The 12672-nt window shown below is 40.3% G+C and overlaps 1 protein-coding gene across 2 annotated transcripts in view; it reads right to left on the reverse strand.

Moving 5' to 3' along the window:
- The window catches only part of LOC121903457 (tight junction protein ZO-2-like), a 100669-nt gene extending 88217 nt beyond the window's left edge, over positions 1-12452 (reverse strand). Inside the window, exon 1 of one of the 2 annotated variants that reach the window (XM_042420479.1) lies at positions 12139-12452. In XM_042420479.1, coding sequence (XP_042276413.1) covers positions 12139-12198 — 60 coding nt within the window. In that variant the 5' untranslated portion in view covers positions 12199-12452. The remainder of the gene's footprint in view (positions 1-12138) is intronic. The other variant, XM_042420480.1, reaches the window with a different exon arrangement.
- Between the last annotated feature and the right edge of the window lie 220 nt (positions 12453-12672).

Genomic DNA, 12672 nt, shown 5'->3' on the forward strand with positions numbered 1-12672 from the left:
CCCCATAATGTGCGTGTGTGTATATGTGTCTGTGTGTGTGTGTATTAATATTCATGACTGGCAGTGAAGCAAAAGAGCTGACGTAGGCTATGCTAAGTGGCATGTCATTAAGTTGCCTGCTCATGAGCTGAGGACAGCCATGACAACACTGTCCCACAAAGACTTACACAAAGTCAGCTGCAACTCTCAGATATTAACTGTATGTTGCTGTGGAAACCACAACATTGTCACAATCAAAGCTATAAGCCATTACAATAGACACTGGACACAGAATATTGATCATGTTTAAAGATTTAAGACATAAAAAAACTTGAATAATCATTTTTATCCAATGTGGTTTTTCAATTCTAAAAAGTTAAATTAAAATCCTAAATCGAAATACTTTTAAATACTTTTCATTTAAAAGTTGAACTACTGGGCACAGGATGTCTCTTACGTCACTGTAAAGTCCATTCTCAGTGATTATGCACTGGAGACTTCAAGTTTCCACATCACACTTGAGTAGGTTGCATATTGGACCACAATTGGCTCCAAACTAGTTGTGTTGAAGAAGAAAAACATTTTTTTGACTGAAGAGGAGTATTGTAGCACAGAGAAATTCATTTGCATGTCCTTGTGAAATGAGATATGTTACAACATGTGTTGCACTTTTGGTAACTACACAGACAATAAGCAGGCTACAGCTCAAGGAGCTGTGTTAGTGTTGGTGTGATGCTTGAAGTACCATAAAGGCTAAGTCATACTTTCCATGTCCGTGAGGGTCCGCGCAGACATACTCTATGTATGTACTGTATTCCTATTGTCAACAAGCTGTTGCTTTTCTTTTTTCGACTTTTTCTTGTTGTTTGGCAACATACAGGAACTCCTCACTGCACTCAGACTGAAAACAGTCCTGTGTTAAACAATGCAAGGGGCTGTGTTGGTGTGGGCGTGTTGTTTAAAGTGCCAGTGAGACAATGAAATACGATCTAGCAAGTCTGGTTCGAGTAACAGATTATTGTGTTTAAAGGCTGATCAGAAAAACACTGCACAGCGGTTTGTAATACTCATAGACTGGATTTTACAACTCTGGAAAGTAATGAAGCCGTAACCCTGCTTACTAGTACGTACATGTGGAACGTATCTGTGTCTGCGGACCCTTGAAAGTATGTATGGAACCGCATGCGTGTCCGCAGTCCGCATGCAAGTACACAGCTATCCACAGATGCGGAGAGCATGAATTGGCCTAAAGGGTTAGGGTTTTAAGGCTAATGAGATGCTAAAGCACTACAGCAGTTTATAACTACAAAATGCAACATTTCAGAAGAAATTTTAGGTGTGCTGGTGACCTGCCACTGCTGCCCCCAAAGCATTCACCATCACAGGAAAGTTGCAGGCCGAAAGGCAAAGAAAAAAGTTGAAGTGTGCAATAATATGCAGTTAATATGCAGAGCGGATGGACAGGGGTACCTGTGTACCAAGTCAATCAATCAGTCAAACTTTATTTGTATAGCACCTTTCATACAGGTTAGAGCAGCTCAAAGTGCAGAAGTATCAGCCCTGTACTGTTAATAGAAGTGCAGTTTTTAAAAAATTTATGTTAACTGAATTCCCACCCAGTGGCAAAATTGCATAAGATTTTATACACTAAATCAGATTCTGTTTGCAGATGTGACCCTGTTTGGTTAAAATGGGTTTTTGCATTCAAGAGTTTATAGCCTTTTCTTCCCACTTGAGGCCCACTTCGGCAGTCAATCATAGGAAAGCGGTAAGGAATATCGAAAAACACATGTGACCATTGTTCCCGGAGTGACCCAAATAGGGTATGTACCAAGTTTGGTGAAGACTGGATGAAATATGGAGGATAGGGAGTGAAAAAAGTGTTTTAGAAAGGATTCAAAATGTAAGGCGCAAGTGGGCAGTCCCATTGAAAGAAGATTTGTAATGATCCAAGAATTTTTTATTCTAGGCCTCAGGGTTCATGAGTTATTTGTCAAAAACCAAGCAGCAACCTCTGGGGCTGAAAAATGAAGCCATGAAGTGCCAAAAACTGCAGTTCCTTGAATGGCCACTTGAGTCAATCCCCATAGACCCCCATGTTAAAATGCCCAACTTTACGACAGAAATAAACGTTTAGAGCCTGGTACAAAAAACAGTTTTACTAATTTCCCTTTTCATGATAACTGTGGGGCGTGAATTTTTTTAACTCACCTGTTTAAATTTTATGAAGCTGTAAAGTTATGCATAATTAAGGACGTGGCTGCTTTGAGTGACAGTTTCAGCAACCAGGCTTCATTCGGCCCGCTTGAGCTCCACCTCTTTGCCCATTTTGGGTTAGCTGGGAGTTAGGCGGAGTCAGGCGCTGCCAAGATGGTGATGGCTGGAACCGCCCACTTTGAGCTTCCAAACCACTCTTCAGAAACCAAAAGTTTGTGTCAGATAATAAATATTATCCAATTCTAAACTTAAAAAAGATTAAAGATTATCCTATCCTAAACCTAATATTTTCAAGTGACACTTCACTTGCAGCTTTTTTTAATTTGCCATGGTGAGCTTTTTAATTTGACTCGCCATGAGCCCTGTAAAGTACAGTAACTCATCAGGGTTGAAAAACATGAAAAAGATGCAAATACCCTAGGAGGGTCCAGGGGAATGCCCTTAAGAAAGAATTTTTTTTAATATCAGCTTTAAAATATTGGTTTTACAGTTGATTTTTCACATGGGCTTGACTATGTTGCAAATTGGGCCTACGAGTACAGAGAAAATACATGATATAATGTAGGGAAGTCAATAATTCATCAATTGTCAGTGAATTGCCATTAATAATTTAACTGATTAAAAATATATTAACCAAAGATGATGAAGACGTGTAACTGTCAGATTTCCTGCAGTACGTGGTTGCGCCACTAGGTGTAGCCTCTTACTTTTTAATGAGACTGAGTTACAAGTGTGTTTGGCATACCCGCCAACATTAGGCTGTGAAAAAGAGGGAGGTTTTCTGGGGTATCAGCATGGCCTTCCCTCAATGCCCCCGCCCCCCATATAACCCCACACCACAGATTAATAGAATAAATACAAGGATGTGAAAGTAAAATGACTTTTAATTAGCCTTAAATTTATAGCTCACTGTAAATTAATTTAAAAAAAACATATAAAATGTACAAAAAAGTGATCAAAAGTTTAAAATCAAAGTTTAAATATCATCCAGTGCAAACATTGTGAGAGAGTATGAATGAGTGAGTGAGTCAGTGTGTGTGTGTGTGTGTGTGTGTGTTAAAGGTTCCCCTCTATGCCTCCATGGCTTGTTTGTGTTTAGCATAGTTACCACGTTTGGTAACTTGATTTTTCCCAGCGTGCTCCCCGCTAAAGTCAGCTCGACATATCTTGACAAAACGCATGGTGTTTGTTGATGTGGCTAGTGGTTAGAAAGGGGAAGGTCTTGCACCAAGTGGACTGAGTAGAAACTCGCACATAGACTTTCGCAGACTACTGGAACTACCCGGAAGCTAGAAACTTTTTTTGGCGTATGCGCCAGCTGAGCAGCTGAGCTGAGTCCTATAGGACTGAATGGGCGCCATTTTTAGTCTGGTATCCAGCTCTTATAATACATCAGTGGTCAGACAGCGGAGAGCACTGCTGCAGCTGCTAATACCGACAATGTTCAGGACCAGCAGGACTCTTATTACACATGCTTCTAACAAAATCAACACAAAAGTGATGAACTGTATAAGTGACACTCCCCTGCTCTGAGTATAAATGCGTAACTTGGAACTATGAGCTAAAGTTGAGCAAAGCTCTGTGCTTAGATATTCCGTGCTGGTCTGTGTCACTCTTGTCAGTGTGACAATCTGAGAAAAGCAAAATCTGGTTGGATTTTTTTTACACCATCGCAGTCCACAAACCAGAGAGAATGAATGGGAATTATCTCTTGCTCTCTCAACACCTCAGCTACACTTCCCAATTTCAAAAACTCATTGGCTCTACATGAATCACACAAATGACCTACTTTGGATTCAAAACGGTGATTTTCGCCTAAAGTTTGCACCCTGTAAAGTATGCGTACGATCATCTTTGGATACTATTCGGAGACCAACAAAAAATAAACGAATGCTCACATTTGGAAAAATAAGTCAGTATTCTCTGAAGTGTGTTCTTTCATTTGGTAGAGGCATTTCTTCATCAAAAGGTCATACAATGTAGATATGTTGGGTTTTAGTGTGTTTCTCTATGTATCTCCCACAGGCTTCAATAGAACTGGCACCAAAGTCTGGCACCAAGCAGATCATTAGAACATTTGTATTAAGATGTAATGAGCCCTCCTTCTTTCATAGTTTCCTCGACTCAAACCCAAGGTTCCCACTCACCTAGTGAACAACTTATGATCATGAGCTAAACTAGTGCTGGTTGATTAACAGGGTCCTTCATGCAGTTACAGTCGCAATGTAGTTTGAGCCTGAAAAGGAGCATGTCCCCTCATAATGGTGATTTTATCCAGAATTATAAGCTCTAGAGCAGACATTATTTCATCGTTAGAATCAGAAGGAGCTGGCAAAACAGGGGAATGTATATTTTGTCCAGATATGTCTGAAAACGCAGTGAGGGGTGTAGAAAGTGCCGAAGACAAACTGAATTTGTCAGAAAAGAATCAATTTCCAGGGAGATTGTTTTACCCCCCAAAAAATCCCTGCTGCAAGAGTAGTACTTTACAAAAGTACATGAACTTTGGGGGCAGGGTTTGCAGGGTTGACCATCACTGATTGGTCAAACACACACTGCGCGGCTGCTTCAACTTGTACGCCGCTTCATTCATAAAACAAGGACGTACTCTCTGATCGATTTAGGACCAGTTTAGGATGAGGGGAGGACAATACTCTTCGTCTGTTAACATTAAAAGTAAAGTAAGGTATTGTTGTCGCTTCCTGACTCATTTTTAAAAAAAACAGCGAGAGAATAAAAGAGGTAGATAGAGCAACTGAGAGAGAGAGAAAGTAGCAGCGGTAGCGAGAACGCAGTGAATGAGAGAAATAAAACGTTATTTTCTGATTGTTTCATGGCGGTTACGTCCCAAAGTACTTGATAACCATCAAAGATTCAACAGATGATTTACTGTGGAGACAGATGCGTTTACTTTCTGTTTCATTTTCATCCTCTGCATTCTCTCCTTTTCATTCATTCATTACATCCAACTCACACAGCAGTAAAGAAGAACAGGACAAATCCGTGTTGTTGTTTCCTCATGTGTTAATACTGCGTCTCAAATGCTGCTATCATTTTGAATTCCTCATGGGTCTAATTTGCATGATCTATCTGGTTCATCAGATGTGGTGGAAACACAAACAGGATGCACAACAGGGACTTTAAACTTCCAAGTTTAGTTCATCTGGGTCCAAAGTACCTGCAACTTTTGGTGGAAACAGGGTTATAGAGAAGGTCAAAGTGGCCAAATTGTCCACAATTTGTATTCATGCGGATACAAAAAAAAACACATTACTATAGATCGTTACCAAAAGTCATAACACACTTGTTTGCCGGCATGCCACGAGATACTGGATCAGTGTCCGTGACACTCAGAAACTGTGGAAACTTTTGGTGGAAGAATAAAAGCAAGAAGAAGAAAAGTGAAGAATAATAAGTACACACCTTCAGTGCCAACACACCTAATAAAGAGAGACGCAATAATGTCACAACTCCGGAAAATAATCATGGCATCAATCATTTTATCTTCTGTCTGATGAGTGCAACACAGCGCCCTCTTGGAAGATGTGCCAGTATGTAGCAGCAAAAGTTGAGTTTTTATGCTTGTGCTAATGTCTGTCTGAACACTGTCTTGAAACATACATGGACCGTCCGCTACTGCCTCATGACTGACAGCACTATGCAGCTGTCACTTCTCAAAGAATCACATCTGGAATGAATGACAACTAACACGTTAATTGTTCTTAATAAAGTCATGTTCATGTTACAGTGAGGTAGCTGCATTGTACAAAGTCCGCAACTTTTATCCATTATTTTTTAAACTTTGGTGTTGAATCCAAAATGCTTCCACACATTACTTCTCAGATTATTTGGTGTCATGATTGTCTGTTCGGCATGGCGTTAACAAAGAGACATCAGCCTAATATACTGAGCCAACATGGCTTCAACACAACAGAGACTGATTGAATATTTAAAAAACTGACAGCCTTGCTTCAAACACTCCTGCATCTCTTTTGAGTGGAGCAGTTCATACTGCAGAGCAGAGTTAAATAAAATTGGACGGTGCACACAGCTAGTAAGAAAATCATCCCTCAAATGTCAGCAGTGACAAAATGGTTTTCAGTTGGTTAATGTTGTGAATTTATGTGGTAATGTTCACAAAAGACTACACAAAAGCACCACACAAATTTACTGATCATAAATTTGAAGCTGAAACTTTGAAGTTACACCTTTGGTCAATGTCAGGGTGTAGATCAGGCAATCTGAACAGTTCCACATTTTAGGCAATATGCCTGTTTGCAATCTTGCCTGGAACTGGAGAAGAATGTCTGTGTCCAGTTTAGATCGATAGGACTAGGGTGTATTTAGCCTAGCTTAACACAAACACTGGAAACAGGGGGAAACTGTTAGCTTAGCTCCAACTAAAGCTAAAACATAAATAAACCTCACAACTTTAAGGCTGTCTTAATAAACTAAAGGGACCTTCACACCCTTACTGTTCATGATGTTGTCTCAGTTTATTGTCTATGTTCAGTCTTTTATGTACTTGTCTGACTTCATGTGTACATAGTGTACTCACTTTCTAAACTTTATTTACTTTAAGTCATGCACAGACCAGTTAGAGACCAGCATGGCACCAAATGTGGTCTTCCCTGATGTCAGCTTGGGTTTCATCAGAGCACCACGCCCTTGGCCTCTGAACCTATTCCCCAGCCAAAGGGCAGTGCCAGTAAACACTAAACACAGACACTCAAGGAGGGAGATATAAAGACACAGGCAGGAATTTTATCAGTCAGCTACTCCCAGCAGCTGCTCCAGCTCATGTAGCTTGGTTCCCATTGGTCAGGGAATTTCTGGAATATCTTGAAGTTTGGAAGGAGTGTATTCAGACAGAGAAAATTCTCACTCAGTCCAGTCATTTAGGTAACAAAGTTTATCCTCTGGGCCATGTTGATACTGCTTGGCCTGGATATATGATGTAGGGTGGGGCTAAGCCTCCTGCTTCCACATAAAATCACATGTAGAGAAAAGAAAGAGCAGAGCTTGGGCTAAAGGTGAAACAATCTAATCATCAGAAAACAACACAAGTTCCAGAGACAGACGTACCACTACATCACTGACTTCAATCAACTTACAGCTATTCTTTTAGACTTGCAGTCTGAAATTAGCAAACAGTTAATGACAAACTTGTCTTTCACACTGATTACAGAGCATTATGTGAATCCTTACTCATCTTACAAAAACAGCTAACCAGGATGTTACAGAATGTAAATAATCACAATTTTCATTTTCTGAGAACACAGATTTTCATGACTAAAAAAAAAATATAGACATCTATTCATAAATAATTGGCATTGTTCATTTTCCTTAACTGTTTTGTGGAAAAGGCTCTGCACACAACACTTGTCTTATCCTGTTTGTACATTATTATTTCTCCCGTGCACACTTGTAATGTTGACTATCCTGATCTCACTCGCAAAAACCAACTGTGCTTCAAAAACCCTGATGAGAACAGTGTGTTTAAACACCACATACAGTACTGGAAAAGCAACTTCTGTTACTGCTATTTTTAAATAAAACATGTGTATGTGTGTCGGGGGAGGGTGGGGGTTTGTTGTGCTTACTGTCGCCACAAGGAAAGCTACACACCAACAAGCCAAGCCTAAAAAATGACATTGTGGCATGAGAACAAGAAGAGCTGAATCTTCAGGCAGAGACAGCCTGAATCTTTTATAATCTTCCCAAATGTGAGCAGTCTAATTATAGAGAGTCTTTGTCTGTTGCACAACCGTTGACTGTATATAAAGATGGCATCATGACAGCTCCCCAAAAGTGATATCAAAACATCTCAATCGCCCCCTGGTGGCTGGCTGCAGTATAGGTCATAAGTCCTGCCCCCTCCATGTTAGTGGATGGGACATGAGCCAAACTAAAAAACTCAAAGTACACGTCAAATAAATTCTTCCCAAAGATGGTTTCTGTCATTTTAAGTAGTTCTTATCACAGTGATGTGTGTTCAAGTGCTCATTTTTCTGATAAGTTTGTTTTTAATGAGTTATTTGACGATATAAAAGGGGGTGTGATGTCATGATTGACAGCTGTGACAGCCACTCTGACATGATATATTGTCAACTGATGGAAAATTAATCGACGACAAATGTGATAACTGATTATTTGTCAAGTCATTTATCAAGCAAAATGCCAAACATTACCTCAAATGTAACACTTTGCTGCTTTGACTTTAACATCTTTGGGCTTTGGACTGTTGGATGGACAGAACAAGCTTTTTGATGATGGGAATATTTTCTGACATTAATTAAAACAAGTAATCTATTAAATGGGTACTTCAGCAATTAAGTTTGCACTTACAGTACAAGTTGAAAGTTTAGACACACTTTCTCATTCAAGAGAATGGGAAGTTGTGTCCAAACTGGTATTGTACATCAGACTTGCAATAAACAGAATTTTAAAAGAATGGTTGAAAGCAAAGCCTCAGATGCTGACATATCCTGATGTTTTAGCCACTTGTATGGGTCAAGCTCCAAAAACACTAGATTCTATATTTCCCACATTGTAACTCAATAACTTCTTGCATTAAACCCCTCATTCTTAGTAAATATGTCTTTCAAACACCACACCTCCAGTTTTTTTATTTATTTATTTTTGGATAGAGGGCAGTGAAGGGGTAGACAGGAAACAAGGGGAGAGAGATGGGTATGACATCCACCAAAGGTCCCTGGCTGGAATCAAACCAGGGACATTGTGGTCATGTGACATGCACAGTAACCATTCGGCTACCAGGGCACTCCAACACCTCCAGTTTTTAAGTCAGTCTTTCTGTTATAAATTTGTGTTCTCTAAACCCAAAGTGAGATATCCATGATGATGACATCACTATGACATCATTAAGGTTATTTTCTCAGACTTAACAAAGTTCCTCCGTGGCCCCAGAAGACATTATACAACTGTTTTCACAGGCTGACCATGAAAGCAAACTGATCATCTTCAGTGGAACACCACTGTAATGAAAAAAATATCAACAGACTTATAAACAAAGAAAATCATCTTTAGATGCAGCCTTCGCCACACTGCTACTCTTGTTTCCATGGATATAGCACATGAGTGTTTGACTGTGCCAGTCGTTTATATTTGATATGTGCCAGTGAGTGAATGCTCTCCCTGTTCACTGTCAGCAGCTGTGTTGGTGTGAATACGTCACATAGCCTGAACTCAGCTCTCTGCTATTGTAAGAAGACAGAATGGAGCTGATGAACAGACCCCACTGAATCATGGGTGTACTGATAGAAATGACAGAAATGACGCTTAGCTTACTTCAATGCCATCGTGATGATGCCTTCCAATAACCAGTACACATTCTGATACACTTCTCACTCCGTTAGAAAGGAGAGGACTCAGCTGTAACGTGATTTCATGTTCCATAATACATGAAGGTGCTGTGCTACATTCAGTTGTCTGTGTGAATGAACAATGTGTACTGACTAGATTAGACATGGCTCAGGAATGAGAATGCATTCAGCTTGTTAAGAAGTACAGTGGATTTGTGATCGGTACATTTCAGTATGCACTGCTGTTGAGTTCCTTTTTTAAATTGCATGTGAAGCACCTCATTGATCCAAAGAGGAACTCACATACCATTCGCTAATTCATTCAAAAAGAGGAAAATAATTTTCCTTTACTTGCTAAGATCAGCAGGGGAAAAAAATCTGTATTCCTGTAAGTTTTGTGGAGGCTCATCCATGACACTGATGTTGACACTTAACTGCTTCCTGTAGTTCAACTGAAACATCAACTGCTTTCATCTCTTACACTTCAAGAGACAGTGCTATTTTTAGAGCTGAAATTTCAAGTGCTTCACCACTTACACTTTCACCAACACCTCAACTGCTTTCCCCTGTTACATGTCACCTGACATTGCAACTGCTTTCATTTTTTTTATTCTTCAACTAACAGAACTACTTTCAGCTCTTGGTCTTAAACTGAAAGTTTTGATTCTGTCGCTGAAAAGCAACTGGCACTTGACTGTTTACAAAGTTACTGACACTTCACTGCTTACAGTACAAAGTAACTGACACTTCACTGTTTACAAAGTTACTGACACTTCACTGCTTACAGTACAAAGTAACTGACACTTCACTGCTTACGAAGCTACTGACACTTCACTGCTTACAGTACAAAGTAACTGACACTTCACTGCTTACGAAGTAACTGACATTTCACTGTTTACAAAGCAACTGACACTTCACTGTTTACAAAGCAAATGACACTTCACAGCTTCAGTGCACTTACTTCAACCATCTCCGGGACACACACTCCAATTGATAATTCAACAGCTTTCAGTGCATTTCTTACCTTTCAACTGAGAGTTCATCTGCTTTCAGTGGTTACCCTTCACACTTCAAATCCTTTAACTACAGCTGATGCTCCCTTTCAGTGCTTCACCTGAAACTGACACTTCAACTGCTTTGGTGCTTCACCTTCAACTGTAACTTTGCCACATTTCACAATAAAATAATTAATATTTTCAGACATATTTTGACCTGTTTACAACATACATTTTGGGCACAGGCAAGTCCAAGTATTTACATTTTCTACAGAAAGTGTTTCTATTAATAGTCTATCGAAGAATGGAGGAGACATACACCTGAGACATTATGTTTGTATGTATGTATGTATAGATAGATAGATAGATAGATAGATAGATAGATAGATAGATAGATAGATAGATAGATAGATAGATAGATAATTAGTAGCAGGCTGAATTCAAGACAAGAAGCTTGACTACTGTGGCTGAGAGGACTGAAGAAGAGTCTCCGGTCTGTCATTAGTGTGATCACCAAGAGACTGTAAACCACACACACACACACACACACACACACACACACACACACACACACACACACACACACACACGCACACACACAGCCCCAAGGCTTTTCCCATTATGGATCGCCATTAAACAAAGCTAAGCCTAAACCTTCTACTGGACCCAATCAGCTTGACCAGAAGGAGCCTTTAGGGGGGGGTACGCACACATACACACACACACACACACACAGGAAGAGTCAACCTTGACCTACCAGCGGAGCTGTATTGTCATATCAACCCCCCTCCCAACATCACTCCTCCAACATGAGCTGAAATAATGTTCTTACAAGTATTTAATAGGGCCTTTCATTAAAAAAACAACAACCCATTTTCATGATATTGGCTACAGTGCAGCTAGGCTACTGTTAAAGTTCATGAATAGATGTATGCTCTTGTACAAGGAAGTGTAAAAGGGAAAGCACTTATTTGTAAATCCTCTATAGAAATATTTTTTTCAATTTTTCATCTAGAAATATTCTACGCACATTTGTAAAGATCTACAGGTAGTCACAAAGCAGGTAGGGGTCTTTTCCTCAAGAGCAATATGACAGTAATGTTATAGCTGTCCTCATTCACTTTCCTCACACACATTCACACGTTTCCTACTGGTATACGGATTACATCCAGTGACCTTCCAGCCACAGCCCAGCTGCTGTAATCTCGATCAAATCAAGATGTCAATCTGGACAAGATTACAATCACTGCAGGGTGTCAGATAACTCTCAGCACCGGATTTTTTATACTTTCAGGCAAAACTTTGACAAGTTTCTACCAAGTTGTAGGCTGGTAAACATCTGGAAACACCAGAGTCATACTCTTCGATGTGGCAGGCTCTCCTATTGGCTCTCCTAAAGCACAACAGGTGTACTGCCAAGCTAACTATTGGCTGGCAAACATGCACCTCACAGCCTGAACAACACTTCTCTGTCACTTCGCCTGAAATTACACATACGCACACATTCCACACGTAACTTCGACGATAAGACAATCTGGCGAAGCGCGTTCACGTTATGAACGAAGTTAGGATACTAAATGTTTCCAAATGTAACGTCACACATGTCAAATTGTGCCACTTACTCCGACATTTTCGCTCTTGCTCGGGTAAGAGGCCAGTCTTCCTCCGCCTTTCACTGGCATCCTGCTTCTCCTCGAGTCGGTGTAACAAGCGCTTTGTCGTCGCGGTTAAACCCAGAGCCGTGTGGATTCAGACAGTTGTTAGCGTGGTGGCTAGTTTTTGAAATGAAACATATCTTCGTGACAGCCAGGCCAGCTCCGCCCTCGTTGCTGCCAGGCTTGTGTTCCTCGGGCGGACAGAAAGCCTACTGGAGCCAGCAGGAAGAAAGAGGGAGGTAACAACTGTCAGCTCCCACTGCTGCTACGACAGCACAACAATCATGGAAACTCACATTTCCTGTTTCCCTACTTGGCATCATTGTTTTATATTTGCTGAAAGTAACAACATTTAGCGATTGATCTTTTGAAAATCTGGTCAGGATCGCTCAGTGTGTCCCAGCTGTGGAATATCTGGACTAAACTGTTGTCTCACATGACAGCAGATCGAGGTCTTTGAGAAGCATAGGCCTACTGTAATTAATCTACACCAAATGACAG

The sequence above is a fragment of the Thunnus maccoyii genome, chromosome 9, assembly GCF_910596095.1.
Source record: "Thunnus maccoyii chromosome 9, fThuMac1.1, whole genome shotgun sequence".
NCBI lineage: Eukaryota > Metazoa > Chordata > Actinopteri > Scombriformes > Scombridae > Thunnus > Thunnus maccoyii.